At 38.3% G+C, this 16,706-nt stretch overlaps 1 protein-coding gene across 1 annotated transcript in view; it reads left to right on the forward strand.

Annotated features, from left to right (window-relative positions):
- Nucleotides 1-11,601: 11,601 nt before the first annotated feature.
- The window catches only part of TRPA1 (transient receptor potential cation channel subfamily A member 1), a 56,115-nt gene continuing 51,010 nt past the window's right edge, over nt 11,602-16,706 (forward strand). The window contains exon 1 of the mRNA XM_025922556.2: nt 11,602-12,011. Coding sequence (XP_025778341.1) covers nt 11,901-12,011 — 111 coding nt within the window. The 5' untranslated portion in view covers nt 11,602-11,900. The remainder of the gene's footprint in view (nt 12,012-16,706) is intronic.

The following is a 16,706-nucleotide window of genomic DNA, read 5'->3' on the forward strand; positions in this document are numbered from 1 at the left end:
AATTCACAAAATACTCAGGCAAGGAGAGAATCATGAAAGCAGCAAGGGAAAAAAAAAAAGTCCTTAACCTATAAGGGAAGACAGATCAGGTTTGCAGCAGACCTATCCACAGAAACTTGGCAGGCCAGAAAGGAGTGGAAGGACATACTCAATGTGCTGAATCAGAAAAATATGCAGCCAAGAATTCTTTATCCAGCAAGGCTGTCATTCAAAAGAGAAGGAGAGATAAAAAGTTTCCAGACAAACAAAACTTAAAGGAGTTTGTGACCACTAAACCAGCCCTGCAAGAAATTTTAAGGGGGACTCTCTGAGGGGAGAAAAGATGAAAAATAAATAAATTAATTAAAATAAAATAAAATAAAAAATAAAATAAAATAAAATATCAAAAGCAACAAAGATTAGAAAGGACCAGAGAACACCACCAGAAACTCCAAAGCTACAAGCAACATAATGGCAATAAATTCATATCTTTCAGTACTCACTCTAAACGTCAATGGACTAAAGGCTCCAATCAAAAGACATAGGGTAACAGAATGGATAATAAAACAAGATCCATCCATATGCTGTTTACAAGAGACACACTTTAGACCTAAAGACACCTTTAGATTGAAAGTAAGGGGATGGAGACCATCTATCATGCTAATGGTCAACAAAAGAAAGCTGGACTAGCCATACTTATATCAGACAATCTAGACTTTAACATAAAGACTGTATCAAGAAATGCAGAAGGGCATAATTAATATATCATAATTAAGGGGTGTATCCACCAAGAAGACCTAACAATTATAAATATCTATGTGCCAAATGTGGGACACCCAAATATATAAATTAATCACAAACATAAAGAAACTCATCGATAGTAACACCATACTAGTAGGAGATTTGAACACCCCACTCACAGAAATGGACAGATCATCTCATCAAAAAATCAAGGAAGCAATGGCTTTGAATGACACACTGGACCAGATGGACTTAACAGATATATTCAGAACATTTCATCCTAAAGCAGTGGAATATATATTCTTCTCCAGTGCACATGGAACATTCTCCAGAATAGACCACACACTGGGACACAAATCATCCCTCAGCAAGTACAAAAAGATCGAGATCATACCATGCATATTTTCAGACCACAATGCTATGCAATTCGAAATCAACCACAAGAAAAAAATTGGAAAGGTAACAAGTACTTGGAGACTAAAGAACATCCCACTAAAGAATGAACGGGCCAACCAAGAAGTCAAAGAGGAAATTATAAATGTATATGGAAGCCAATGAAAATAACACACAACCTAAAACCTCTTGGATTCAGCAAAGGCAGTCATAAGAGGAAAGTATATATAGCAATCCAGGCCTTCCTAAAGAAGATCTCAGATACACAACCTAACCTTATGCCTTAAAGAGCTGGAAAAAGAACAGCAAATAAAACCCAAAACCAGCAGAAGACAGGAAATAATAAAGATTAGAGCAGAAATTAATGCTATCAAAACAAACAAACAAAAACAGTAGAACAGATCAATGAAACCAGAAGCTGGTTCTTTGAAAGAATTAACAAAATTGATAAACCACTAGCCAGTTTGATCAAAAAGAAAAAGGACCCAAGAAAATAAAATCAAGAATGAAAGAGGAGAGATCACAATCAACACAGCAGAAATAAAAATAAGAGAATATTATGATCAATTATATGCCAATAAAATGGGCAATCTGGAAGAAATGGACAAATACCTAGAAACATATACACTACCCAAAGTGAAACAGGAAGAAATAGAAAATTTGAACAGACCCATAACCAGTAAATAAATTGAATTAGTAATCAAAAATCTCCCAAAAAAACAAGAGTCCAGGGCCAGATGGCTTTCCAGGGGAATTCTACCAAACATTTAAGGAAGTGTTAACACCTATTCTCTTGAAGCTGTCCAAAAAAATAGAAATGGAAGGAAAACTCCTAAACCCTTTCTATGAGGCCAGCATTATCTTTATTCCAAAATCAGACAGAGACCCCACTAAAAAGGGGAACTATAGACCAATTTCCCTGATGAATATGGACACAAAAATCCTCAATAAGATATTAGCCAACCAGCTCCAACAGTACATTAAAAAAATTATTCACCACGACCAAGTGGGATTTATACCTGGGATGCAGGGCTGGTTCAATATCCACAAAACAATGAACGTGATTCATCACATCAATAAAAGAAAGGACAAGAACCATATGATCCTCTCAATAGGTGCAGAGAAAGCATTTGACAAAATACAGCATCCTTTCTTGATAAAAACCCTCAGGAAAGTAGGGATTGAAGGAGCATACCTCGAGATCATAAAACCCATATATGAATGATCCAACACCAATATCATCCTCAATGGGGAAAAACTGAGAGCTTTCCCCCTAAGGTCAGGAACAAGACAGGGATTTCCACTCTCACCACTGTTATTCAACATAGTATTGGAAGTCTTAGCCTCTGCAATCACATAACACCAAAAAATAAAAGGCATCCAAATCAGCCAGGAGGAGGTCAAACTTTCACTCTTCACAGATGATACAATACTCTATATGGAAAACCCAAAAGATTCCACCAAAAAAATGCTAGAACTGATTCATGAATTCAGCAGAGTTGCAGGATGTAAAATCAATGCACAGAAATCGGTTGCATTCCTATCCACCAACAATGAAGCAACAGAAAGAGAAACCAAGGAACTGATCCCTTTACAATTGCACCAAAAACCATAAAATACCTAGGAATAAATCTAACCAACGAGGTGAAAAATCTATACACTGAAAACTATAGAAAGCTTATGAAAGAAATTGAAGAAGACACAAAAAATGGAAAAAGATTCCAAGCTCCTGGATAGGAAGAACAAATATTGTTATAATGTCGATACTACCCAAAGCAATCTACATATTCAATGCAATCCCTATCAAAGTAACACCAGCATTCTTCACAGAGCTAGAACAAACAATCCTAAAATTTGTATGGAACCAGAAAAGACCCTGAATAGCCAAAGCAATCTTGAAAAAGAAAACCAAAGCAAGAGTCATCACAATCCCGAACTACAAGCTATACTACAAAGCTGTAATCATCAAGACAGTATGGTACAGGCACAAGAACAGACACTCAGATCAATGGAACAGAATAGAGAACCCAGAAATGGACCCACAAACGTATGGCCAACTAATCTTTGACAAAGCTGGAAAGAACATCCAATGGAATAAAGACAGTCTCTTCAGCAAGTGGTGCCAGGAAAACTGGATAGTGACGTGCAGAAGAATTAACCCGGACCACATTCTTACACCATACACAAAAATAAGCTCAAAATGGATGAAAGACCTCAATGTAAGACAGGAAGCCATCAAAATCCTCAAGGAGAAAGCAGGCAAAACCCTCTTTGATCTGGCCACATCAACTTCTTACTCAACATGTCTCTGGAGGCAAGGGAAACAAAAGCAAAAATGGAACTACTGGAACCTCATCAAATTAAAAAGCTTCTGCACGATGAAGGAAACAATCAGCAAAACTAAAAGGCAACTGACAGAATGGGAGAAGATATTTGCAAATGACGTATCAGATAAAGAGTTAGTATCCAAAATCTGTAAAGAACTTATCACCTCAACACCCAAGAAAGAAATAATCCAGTGAAGAAATGGGCAAAGACATGAATAGACACTTCTCCAAGGAAGACATCCAGATGGCCAACTGACACATGAAAAAATGCTCAACATCACTCACCATCAGGGAAATACAAATCAAAACCACAATGAGATACCACCTCACACCTGTCAAAACGGCTCACATTAACAACTCAGGCAACATCAGATGTCGGTGAGGATGTGGGGAAAGAGGATCTCTTTTGCATTGTTGGTGGGAATGCAAATTGGTGCAGCCACTCTGGAAAACAATGTGGAGGTTCCTCAAAAAATTAAAAATAGAACTACTGTATGACCCAGCAATTGCACTACAGATGCAAAGTAAGGGAAGGGAAATAAAAATAATATAAAAACAGGGAGGGGGACAAAACATAAGAGACCCTTAAATATGGAGAACAAACAGAGGGTTACTGGAGGGGTTGCGGGAGGGGGATGGGCTAAATGGGTAAGGGGAATTAAGGAATCTACTCCTGAAATCATTGTTGCACTATATGCTAACTAAATTGGATGCAAATTTAAAAAAATAATAAAATTAAAATGGGTGTAAAAAAAGATACTTAAATTATCACAATTTACTCATACCACTCAAAAATAAAGATAATACAATTATTTTGTTATCATCTACAGTTATCCTACGACAATCAAAAGAATTACCTAATGTGATATTTAAAAACAAAGTTAGCTCCTCTCAAAGAAAGTATTCCAAGTTCAGTCTGATGTTAAGTTATTGAAGAGCTTCTCTGTATCTTTTGTGCTAATTATGACCTTTGCAAATATTTATCTTATTTCTCTGAGTTGATCTGTGAGAATATGAACTTTATGAGTACCCATAACAGACCTTTTTGCAATAAAGGCTGAAAAAATAAAAATAAAAATAAAAAGTAAGGAGTAAATACAAAGGTAGGAAACAAAAAACAATGCCACCTATAGTCTAGAAATGTTAAAGAACTCTAGAAAGATGGAAGGTGGGCAGGACCAGATCTATAGAGATATGAATAAAGGAAAACACAAGCATAAGCAAAAGTATACTGTGATGAGAAGATTGAGGGTGGGGGAACCACGGGCCACAGCATAAAAAGAGGTGGTCTTCAAGCATGCCTCACAGTGGTTGTTAATGAGGGAGAAACCATCAGAGTGAGGCTAGTCAGCACCTCTCCCCTCTCTGATTTGTGGTAGGCAGTGGACACAATTGTGTTTGCCCATCAGTGAAAGTACAGTGTGGGCATAGGACCCTGGAGGCAGAGCAATGATCTAAAGGGGAGACAGCTGCTCCACCCAGAAGGGAAGTTGAGGGACACTGCATCCCTCCCAACAGGACATCTGGTCTCTACAACACAATCACCAGAGACTGACCTTGAATAGCAGAGGCAGAGGCATAGAGGTACCAAACACAAAAATGAGTAAATAGGCATTACTCAACAATTGAAGGAAATGAGCACTATTGTAAAGAGAAAAGGAGATCAGGACTTAATAAAATAAAAATGTGACAATATATTACATTTACAGAGACTTAACCAGAGATTTTGAAATAAAAATTTCTTCATAAAATTAAAAAAAATACTTGAATTATAGACATTACTAGAGAGCAAAATAGTGAAGTGGAAGATCAAGTAAAAGAATTTTCCCATGATAGAGTATAAAGGGAAAAAGAAATTACACACACACAAATGCATATATATATATATATATATATATATATATATATATATATATATATGAGACAGCTTAAGGTACAAGGAAAATGGGTCAGGAAATTTTAATATGTAATCAGAAAAATCAAACAGAATGAAGGTATATAAACATCTATAAATTCAGCTGGAAATAGATACCATCAATTCCCCCTTCTTTTGCCAATTTTACTTCTTGATCTCAGGGTGATGGCAATTATCCTTTCCCCATTCTCAGTCCATGCAATTCATTGACTCCCAAGTATGACTTTGTTGAAGGGCATGTAACTCAGACCTGAATAATCAGATCATAGTTTTTTCTGGATATGGTGACTGATTAAGATATTTATTTGTAACCTAATTAGAGCCAGCAGTACATCAGGAAATTTTGTAGGGCTGGTAGAAAATTCAGTGATGATACCCATGGATGTATATGAAAGATTTCAGCCAGGAGCTACTGTAGGTGAGCCTTCAAAGAAGTGAAGAAATTTCTTGCTCTTGATGAAAAAAGAGAACAGCTTTGATGACATTGAGTTCCTGATCCATCTGGGTCTGAAGCTAGTTCTACCACAGGCCTTTTTAGTTTGGGGAACAATTAATTCTAGTTTGGGTTAAGCCACTTCTGATTGCATTCTTCTATTACTTGGTATGAAAAGATGCTTAACCTATGTAAAAATAAATAATGATAATAAACAAAATAAAAGAAAATTTCCCAGAGTCCAAGAGAGATAATCACTAGATTAAAAGTGACCACAGAATACAGAACAGGCAAACAACAGAAGATCACCACTAGATTGCATGATCGTAAAATTTCAGAATAAAAATCTTAAAGTTTTCAGAGAAAGAAATGAAATAAAGTACCAAGAAATAAATGAGAAATAGATTGACATAATACACTTTACCTGCAAAAATGGATGATGAAAAGGGAGCAATAAAGTCTTCAACTTTCTAAGGGAAAATGACTTTGAAAGTGTTTTGTATCCATTTAAACTGCTATCTAATAGGAAGCCAAAATAAGGAGAGTGTTGGACATGCAAGGACTAGAAATTCTACCACCAACATAGTTGGTCTAAAAGAATTACTTACATGTGGATTCCAAAAAAAATTATATGAATTCAAGAAAAAGAATAAAGATTTTGAGAAATGGCAAAATAAAGTGTAATAACAATACAATTTATACTTGTCTAAATACCTTATAAAGTTTAATTTCTTAAAAATCAAACTAAAATACTGGTTGTATTAATACAAATAGAAGAGAAAATCAGGAAGAAGAGAAATGCAAGCATGCTAGCTTATTTTATCATAAATGGGGGAAGTTACAGACAATCATTAACTTTTGAGATTAACGAAAACCTTAAGTTTAAGTGAGTAAAACAATATCATATTATGATGACTTCTCATCAGAAACAGTGGAAGTCAGAAGGCAGTATAATGATATTCAAAGTCCTTAAAAACACACCTGTCAAACAAAAGTTCTCTATCCAGCAGTTTTCAAGCAGACCTGCCTTACCAAAAATATTAAAGAAAGTCCTTGAGATTGAAAAGAAATGACACCAGATAGTAACTCAAAATCTACAGGAAGAAATGAGTCCTGGGACTTTGGAGTGCATAACATAAAAAAATAACTTATTTTAAAAACCTACTAACAGGTGCGCCTGAGTAACCGAATTGATTAAGCTCTTGATTTTGGCTCAGGTCATGATCTCATGGTTTCTGAGATTGAGCCTTGCAGCAGGCTCTGTGCTGACAGCATGAAGCCTCTTGGGATTCTCTCTCTTCCTCTCTCTCTGCCCCTCCCCTACTCTCCCTGTCCTGCCCCCCTCAAAATAAATAAACTTAAAAAAATGTTTAAAAAACAAAAACCTACCAATAAATGAGAATCGTTTGCTAAAAGAATTGTTGAACACAAAAGAAGGCAGTAAAGAAAGAACATGGCAGAAAAAGACACGAGACATGAAAAACAAGTATCAAAATAGCAGTATCACAGCAACAATTACATTAAAATTCAATGACTAAACACTAATTAAAAGGCAGAGATATCAAGCCAGATCAAAGAGTAACATCTAACTCTATGCTATATATAGAAATGCACTTTAATGACACAGTCTTTAACTGTTTAACACAAACAGGTTAAAAGTAAAAGAATGGAAAAAGATTTACCATGGAAGAAGCAAATATAAGATATCTGGAGTAATGATCTCAGACAAAATAGACTTGAAATAGACTTTAAACAAGAAATACTACTAAATACAAAGAAATCTCATTACAATAAAGGAAAAATATAGAAGTGACAACTATAAATACGCATGCATCTAAGAACACAGGCTCCCTCCCCCAAAATGAAGTACATCCTGAACAGAAGAGAATAGACAATTTAAGTTATAATTGAAAATTCTAATACTCCCCTCTCAGTAACTAATAGAAGGATAGAAAACCACTAAGAATACAGAAGACTTGAACAACAGTATTAACTGGATCTAATAACATATTCAGAAACTTGACCAAATCAGAGCAAAATACTCATTCTTTTAAGTAACAATCTCCAGGATAGACCACATGGCAGCCATATAACATGTTTGAACAAGTCTATATTTGAATTTAGACAGATCAAAATCATAAAAAGTGTGTTCCCTGACCACAACCAGATTGGACTAGAATTCAACAACTGAAAGAAATGTGGGGAAACCCCACATAGTTGGAAATTCAACATTATACTCCCTAAAATAACCTGTGAGTAAAAGAAGAAACTACAAATGAAAACACAACAAATCAAAGTTTATGATATGCCATTAACACAATGTTTAGAAAGCATCACGTAGCTTTAAATGCTTATGTTAGGAGGAAGAAAGATCTAAAATCAATAACCTAAGGTTACACACCAGGGATGTAGAGAAAGTAGAGCAAATAAAACCCAAAATAACTAGAAAGAAAAAGACTGGAAAGAAAAATGAAACCCAAAATAACTAGAAAGAAAAATAAGAGAGAAGAAACACTGAAAACAATGAAACCTAAAGTAGAAAAACAATGGAGAAAACCAATAAAATTAAAAATTGGTTCTTTGATATCAAGAAACCTGATAAACTATTAGCTCAGGAAGAGGGATGATGCAAATTACCAAAATCAGGAATGAAAGAAAGGACACTGTTATAGACCCTACAAGAATTTAAAGGATTGTAAGGGAATCTTATGAATAACTCTATGTCAATAAATAGACAACTCAGACGAACAAATTTCTTGAAAGGCACAAATTACCTAAATTTACTGAAGAAAAATATAAATTCAGAAAAGATCTATAAAAGAAAAGTGAATTGGTAATTAAATATATTCCCAGAAAAAAGCCAAAAGCCCAGACAACCCAATTCACCAGGCTGTACTGGTGACTTCTATCAGGCATTTTAGAAAGAAATAATACCAATACTATATATGCAACTTCAGAAAATAGAAGGGAACATTTCTCAACCCTATCAGTGAGGCCACTATTTACGCTGCTACCAAAGCCATACAGAGACATTAGACAAAAGAAAAACTAAAGACCAATACTCTTCATGGATATAAACACCAAAATCTTTAACAAAAGATTAGCAAACTGAATTCAGCAACATATAGAAGGTTGATTTGGGATGCCTGGGTGGCGCAGTACGTGAAACATCCGACTTCAGCTCAGGTCACGATCTCACGGTCTAATCCATGAGTTCGAGTCCCACATCAGACTCTGTGTTGACAGCTCAGAGCCTGGAACCTGCTTCAGATTCTGGGTCTCGCTCTCTCTACTTCTCTCACGCTCTGTCTGTCTCTCAAGGGGGAATAAACATTAAAAAAAAAAGTTGATTTAGCATTAGAAAATCAATTAACGTAAAAGAATAAATGAGTAAAAGCACATAATCTCCTCAATAGTTGTAGAGAAAGCATCAGCCAAAATTTAACACCCTCTCATGATTAAAAACTCAAAGTAATCATGGAAGATATGTTCCTCAATCTGCTCATAGGTAACCAAGAAAACTCTAATTTAACATCATACTCAGTGGTGAAGGGGAATACATTTCCCCTAAGACTGGGAAAAAGGTAAGATGTCCATTCTCTGGACTTCTATTCAACAATGCCCTAGAACTTCTAGCCAGTGCATGACAGTGGAGAAAAAAAGTTAAAGACATACAGTTCGGAACGAAAGAAGCCAACTGTCCTTACAGCAAAAAATATGATCTTATATGTATAAATTTCTAAGAAATCCAGAAAAAAGTTATTACAGTTAATTGGGAAAAGAACCAATTTGGAGGATTTATACTATCTGATTTCCAAATTACCAGGAAGCTACAAAATCAAGACTGTGTGGTACTGACTTACTTATACAGAGACCTACCTACTGATGAGTGGGATAGAATACCAAGTCCAGAAACAAACCCATATTTTATGGCCAACTGATTTTTGATGAAGGTTCCAAGGCAATTATGAAGAAAGCGTAGTTGTTGTTTTTTTTAACAAATGGTAACATTTGAATATCCATATGCAATAAAAATAAACTTAGACCTCTACCTCACACCATATGCAAAAAGGAACTCAAAATGAATCTACGTAAGAGACCAAAACCATAAGCCTTCTTTTTAACCTTAACATAGGCAAAGATTGCTTTATATGAAACCCAAAGCACAATCTGTACTAACAAATTAGACTTTTTATCAACATTAAAAGTTTTGCTTTTCAGAAGACACCAATAAGAAAATAAAAGCCACAGACTCTGAAAAAATATTTGTGGATCATTTATCTGATACAAAACTTGTATCCAGAATATTACAACTCAATACTCAGAAGACAACTGAATTTAAAAAAGCAAAGTAAGTAAGAAGCACTCCGTGAAGACATATGAGCGGCTAATGAGGAATGAAAAACACAGACAACATCATTAGTCATTAGGGAAATGCCAATTAAAGCCACAAGGAGATACCACTCTATACACACTAGACTGATTAAAATCAAAAAGACTGCTGATACCAAGATTTGGTGAGGATATGGAGAAACTGGAAACCTCACACTGCACTCGTGGGCACGTAAAATGGCATAGCCACTGTGGAAAAACAGTTTGGAAATGTCATACAAAGCTGAACTTATCATATGACCCAGCAACTCACTACTAGGTATTTAACCAAGAAAAATGAAAATGTACATGTCCACAAAAAAGATGTGCATGAACAATTTCATAGCAGCATTATTTACAGTAGACAAAAATTAGAAACAATCCAATGTCCATCAACTGGTAGATGGCAAACTGATACATGGTGAGAACTTCAATATTACCCTAAAGCATTCCACTTCACAGGTGAAATTGATAACAACTTGCAATATCTCTTGATAGACTGAGGGCGAGGGCTTTGTAGTTCCAGAATATCACCATGCTAGGTTACCTGCCCGTAAGTTCAGCCCGGTGTGGCCCCTATGCCAAGTGGTCCACAAATCTTTATTTAGTGTAGGATCTATGGCCAGGTCCTGGAGCCACGTGTGACAGGTGCTGGAGATTCCCAGGTGAATATGACAATCAAGGGCCTTAAAGAAGCACACAGATTGTCCAGACAAGAGACCTCCAAAGCTAAGTGCTGGCCTGTGCAAAGCTAATCAGTTTTGGAAAGAAGTTTTTTGTTTTTCTTTCTAACCTTGTAGCCTAAACATCACTGCAACAGTTTCAGAGGCTCCACTGAATAAACATTAAGAGAAGTGGCCTCTGCAATTGAGAGGAGACCCTACCACCCCACAATTTACACCCATGCCCTTGATTAACAAATGCAGTGCAGGCCCTTGAAGGTAAACCTTTCAAACAAAGCTGAGGGTAAACAGCCCACAGGAGTCATAGGATTTACCTTTAACCTAACAAGTAACTTTTTCAGCCATTGTGAAACACCAAATCATGAGATAAGCATTGCCATCCACAGGAAAAGGAACCTGAGGTGCTAAGAGACCTGATCTAGTTGCTCAAACCAGTGCTAGGATTTAGTCCCTCATGTTTTTTTTTTTTTTTTGGAAAGGCACGCTTTTCTAAAAACCTTATTTCCAAGTCAAAGAGCTAGACTTCTAAAATGAAATGAGAAACACAACCTCAGAAGCTTTGGGGGGGCATCCTAAAAATTAAAAATCTTCCTAATGTACCCAGTTATTCTCTCATTCTCAACTATCACCCCCCCACCCCCACCCCCGCCTCCCTTCCTTCCCCCACCCCTCTCCCCGGTTGTGCGGGTGGGCGGTTCTTACTGTTTTTATTATAAAAGATTCCAGATTCCTTGGATCCACACTGGCCTGACACCATGACTTAGGGGGTGCGTTGCCGCGGTCGCAGGTCGGACAGGCGAGTCGTGCGTGCTCTGGGCCAGAAGCGACGAGCGGGGGACAGTCTCGGCGCGGCCACCCCTTCGCCGCGCGCGGACAAGAGGTCTGTGTCCCTGCCTCTTCCCGGTGTCCCTCCTGCTTCCTACGCTGCAAGCGGCCCCGGGGCCGAAGAACCCCTTCCAGAAGTTCTCTCGGCCTCCGGCCGCCTCCCCACAATCTCTCGCCGCAGGTGCTCGCGCACGTGGGGAGCAGCTGGCGCAGGTGGCGACGGGGTGCGGTAGATGAGGCGCAGCCTGAGGAAGATGCTGAGCCCTGGGTGTAAGCAGGAGCCCCAGGGCGCAGTCTACCAGGGCGTGGAGAACGGCATGGACGGCCGCAAGGACTCGCTGAAGGTACCCTAGGCGCTGGGCGGTGGGGACGGGTCCGGAGCACGGGCTGGGGCGGCTCTGCTGAACTCTGCGCTCCTGCGTTCAAGGTTTCCCAGCCGGCTGCCCCGGGACCCGAGGGCGCCGAGCGCCGCGAGGTGGGCGGGCGGGTTTCAGGGCGTGTGTGCGGTGCACTGGGGGCCCCGAGGGGCGCGTTAGCGAGGCGCCCCCGCAGCCTGCCGGGTCCTTTGTGTTTGTCCGCTGGTTTGCGCGGCCCGCCTTTGCTCACGGGCGGGCACCTGCGGCTTCGGGGACTTAGCCCAAAGTACCGAACATGGCGGGACTGGCGAGTTCCTCCAGGGAGTGGGGGCTTCTGGAAGGACTGTGAAAGAGGAGGCCGTTGGACGCAGGGTAGGTGGTCTTCGCGAGACCCCGAGGGCTAGGACGGGTTTCTGTTGTTTGCGCGGTTCCCGGGACACCCTGACGTCCGGAGAGGCAGGGCGCAGTCTGAGCGCCGAGGCTGTTGGGGGCTCTGCAAACCCGCCCCTGGCTGTCTTCACGTGGTCGGCGGGAAGAAGGGTCTCTTTTTAAGCGTTAAAACGTCCCAAGTGTGTCTCCCGTGCCCCACCTGGAATCCCTTTCCACGGTGGAATCCATGTTAACAGTTCCTTGTGTATTTTCCAGAGCGCACAGGGAGGGAGACGCGGGTTGCACAAATACACGCCCGTGACTTACTATGTTATATTTTAGAATACTTTAAAGTTCAGCACCTGGAGGTGTACTTCACTCTTATTCTGCAGCTTTATAGTAGTCTCTTGTATGAGTTTGTCATTCATTGGTCCAGCAAGAGTGGACAGGGTTTTTGTTTTGCATCACATGTGAGATTGTGTCTGAGTGTAGATGCAGTTTTTTTTTTTTTTTTTTTTTTTTTTTTTGGTCAGTACATTTAGTGAATATGCATGTATGTAAAAGTCCCAGCAGGATCAAGAGCTTTAATTAAAAAAAAAAAGTTTATTGATTTTTGAGAGAGAGAGACAGACAGTGCGAGACGGGCAGGGGCAGAGAGAGGCGGGGAGACACAATTCGAAGCAGGGGCCAGGCTCTGAGCTGTCAGCACAAGGGGCTCAAAGGCATGACCTGAGCTGGAAGTCAGCCGCTTAACCGACTGAGCCACACAGGTGCCCCAAGAGCTTTAATTTTGATTGAAATCACCAGATTGGCACTGCTGCCAATCATGTAAGTCAGGCACGTGTAGTAAGTCACATAAACTGACAAACCAGACTTCCCAAGGTGATTCTGTTTGCACCTCCGGATTAAACACTGACTTTTTTCCTCCTCCTTAGTTTTAGAGTATTAACCGGCATCTATAGGGTTAACACAAAGACCTGAGCTCTCGAGTTGATTTCAAGCACTAGGATAATGTCTTTGGAATTAATATTATGGAATGGAAGAAAATTTTACATTTCAAAAATCGCATCTGAGATCCTTCACTTACCAATGTGGTTTTGTCTTAGATATTTACGGGAGGTTTTCTGCAGCACAAAGTCTCAAACTTCATTTTCTTCATGGTTTTTATTTAACTGTCTTTAGTTTTATTGCCTAAGTCAAGTGGAGCCATTTAGGTTATTAAGACTTTTAGAAGCCACAATAGAGCTTGTAGTTTGAGGGATTTATGTATTTTATTATGTACAATAATTCCAGATCATTCTGTAGAAATGTCAGTGGTGAGACTAATTACAAATAAGTACATGTAATACTGTGGAGAGTTCTTTCCTTATTAAAAAGATGTGGTGTATATTTTCTCCAGCATAGACCCACTATTTCAGGAGTACTAACAAAATCAAAGGATGGGAGAAACTTTACAAGATGAGAAATGTGGAAAAAGAACCATCTGATGCTTTTAGCTTTTTTCATGACTTTCTTTCAAGAGAATTAATGCATTAGCATTTGACCCTTCATTTGCTACAGTCTTTCACCTAGGTTCCCTCTTTTTTACTCCATTACTGCTTGTATGTATTTCACTGAGGCAACCTAGAACAAATGTATTTGATATCTCTGTTTTAAAGGGCTTAGAATTAACTTCTTTAAAAGTGATCTAGTCCATCATGTTCCATAGCTAGTCATATAGTTCAGAAATCAAAAGAATCTGAAGTAACTCTGTGACCATAAAAAACTCTATTGAATGTATAATAATTTTCTCTAAATGACCTCCTTGGCTTACTTTCAGAACTTTCTTTAAGCAGTCTCTTCAAAGCCTGCCTTAACATATCATGTACTGAATTCAGACTGTTGAGCACATCTGATGAGCTTATATAAAGTACTTAGATGCTCTTTTGTCATTGTGAATTCAGCAGTACTTTGTGAGTGTCTGAACTTAGTACTTGTTCTCAGAGTGTGTAATTGGGTTTGTGTTGACCGCACATTCCTGAGCAGACCTGTGAATTGTTCTTTCTGGCACCGTGGGGTGGGCAGTGTAATCCCTTTATTATCACTGGAAGAACATCAAATTCAGTGGCTAAAATACTTCCAAATGGAATTAGACAAACCCTGCCTTTGCTGGGTGAGACATTGAGAATTCGCTTATTTCTGTAAGAAATTCATTTTAAATTTATAACTGAATCTGTAAATTGAAATGGTTGGATGCTATTCTATCCTTCATCCACTAAAATTATGTGTAGCTTACATAGAATTTAGTAGTTGACAAGTGATACAATGTATTTTAAGGACTGTCCTGGAAAAGTGATTTCTCTGGTACTATTCCATGATAACAGAGCAAAACCCAAAGTTCAAAATTTTAAGGGATTTTGTTTTATTTATTTCAGCCTGACATTTGATGAGTGAATGCTAATATGCTCCATGTTTATTAACTATGTTTTAAAATGCATTAGGTACAGCACACCTGGGTGGCTCAGTTGATTGAGCACCTGACTCTTGATTTCAGCTCATGTCATGATCCCTGGGTTAGGGGCTTGAGCCCCACGTTGGGCTCCACTGAGCATGGACCCTGCTTAAGATTCTTTCTCCCCCTCTCCACTGCTCTCTCTCTCTCTCAATAAAATAAAATAAGTACTTTAACACTTCATTTTATTTCATGTGTGTCAAATGTGACTAGTCATAGCTAAAGACAGAATTAAAGCAAGTACCTGGATCATCTGTTTGAAGAAGGTTTCAGCATTCTCAGGAAGTACTTATTCTACAGTGGTTTCTAGGACTATTATCTTATAAAACGTTTTGCTTTTGGTTCATGTGATGAAATATTAAGAAATATCTTCAGAAAAAAATCAGACAAATGTCTCATTTGGTCACATATTTGCAAAGCTGCAAGGGCCATTGAGAAATAATTTTAGTACATATATTACCATAGCAATGGAATGAGGTTCCATTAATTTTCCACATTGCTTTTTAAAAAGGTAGTGTGGGGGAAATTCTGCAGTGGATAATGATCCATTTGGCCCCACCTGCTGCTCTATAAGAGCTCTGGGTCTTATTTCCTTCCTTCCTCCACTGTCTCTTTCTGGCATACTTATTTACATGTAGAAAGTATCACAGAAAATAAGTATCCAAATGTGTGGTACACATTCAGTACAGACAGTGTGAGGAAAGAACTAACGAGTGTTTTTCAAACTGTTTTTTTTTTTGTCATAGAATCCTTTTAAACTTGAAGATTCCAAAGAATGCTAGTTTTGGGGTTAGAGCCACCAATATTTGCTGTATCGGAAATTTTTTAAAAATGGAGGAAAAAATGGGAATCCATGGCACACATTCCAGCAACTGTCAGTGCTGTAATGTCCCCATATGTCCTGTGGCCTGTTATTGGGCACTTTTGAGAGACAAAGCAAGGCCAGGCTAGAGAATAGCATCTTGTATTTCTCATGAAGGCCTCAAGGAGGAGGGAGAATTAAGGAGGGCATTGGATTGGAAACAAGAAGAGAGAGAAGGGCAGGCTTCACTCTGGTAGACAGCCTGGTTTAACTGTCGCTAAGTCCCCCATGAACACAGCACAGCGTGGGGCTAGAAGAGGTTAGCTTCTGGTAGAACACTTGTATACCATTCAGGGACATGCCAGGGTTTGGCTACAGCCTTATTTGGGGGCCAAAATCTGCAATTTGGCTTTGGCAAGCAAACATCAAAATACCTAATCCAGTGCAATTTCCAGTGTCTCCAAATTGGTATGTAATCAATACCATCATATCTAAGCAATATAAAAATGTTAGCAATAGAATAAGGTATGTCATTCATATTTATGGATCATACCTAGTACTCACTTTCAAATATAAGGGGGAATTCTAGAAGCAACTTTGAATAAATCTCTTATCAGTCAATTGAAGTATAATTTGTAAATGAGTATAATTATTTTGAAAATTCTTAATTTTCTATATAAAACCAATACTAAGAATTCTCCAGTAGTTGAATAGGGAACTAGATTGTCAGCTAATACAGGTAGTAAGAGAGGATACATTAATTAACTTTTAGAAAAATGGAACATACTTTTGGATCTGAAGTATTTATGAAAATTTAAATAATGCAAGGCAGGATAATAGAAACAAGTTTATCACATGAAGGCTTTTAAAAAATTTTGTTTGCTAGAGTAACACTAATAACATCAAATAAAATTATTTTTGAAGATTAGTTTTTAGTTACCTTAGTCTGTTTAGGCCATGAGATTTTCTAGAAAAGGTTCTGTTTGGGAATTTTTCATATCTTGTGAGAATCAAAAGCAGA

The sequence above is a fragment of the Puma concolor genome, chromosome F2 (genome assembly GCF_028749965.1).
Source record: "Puma concolor isolate L17-30 chromosome F2, mPumCon1.1.hap2, whole genome shotgun sequence".
Lineage (NCBI taxonomy): Eukaryota > Metazoa > Chordata > Mammalia > Carnivora > Felidae > Puma > Puma concolor.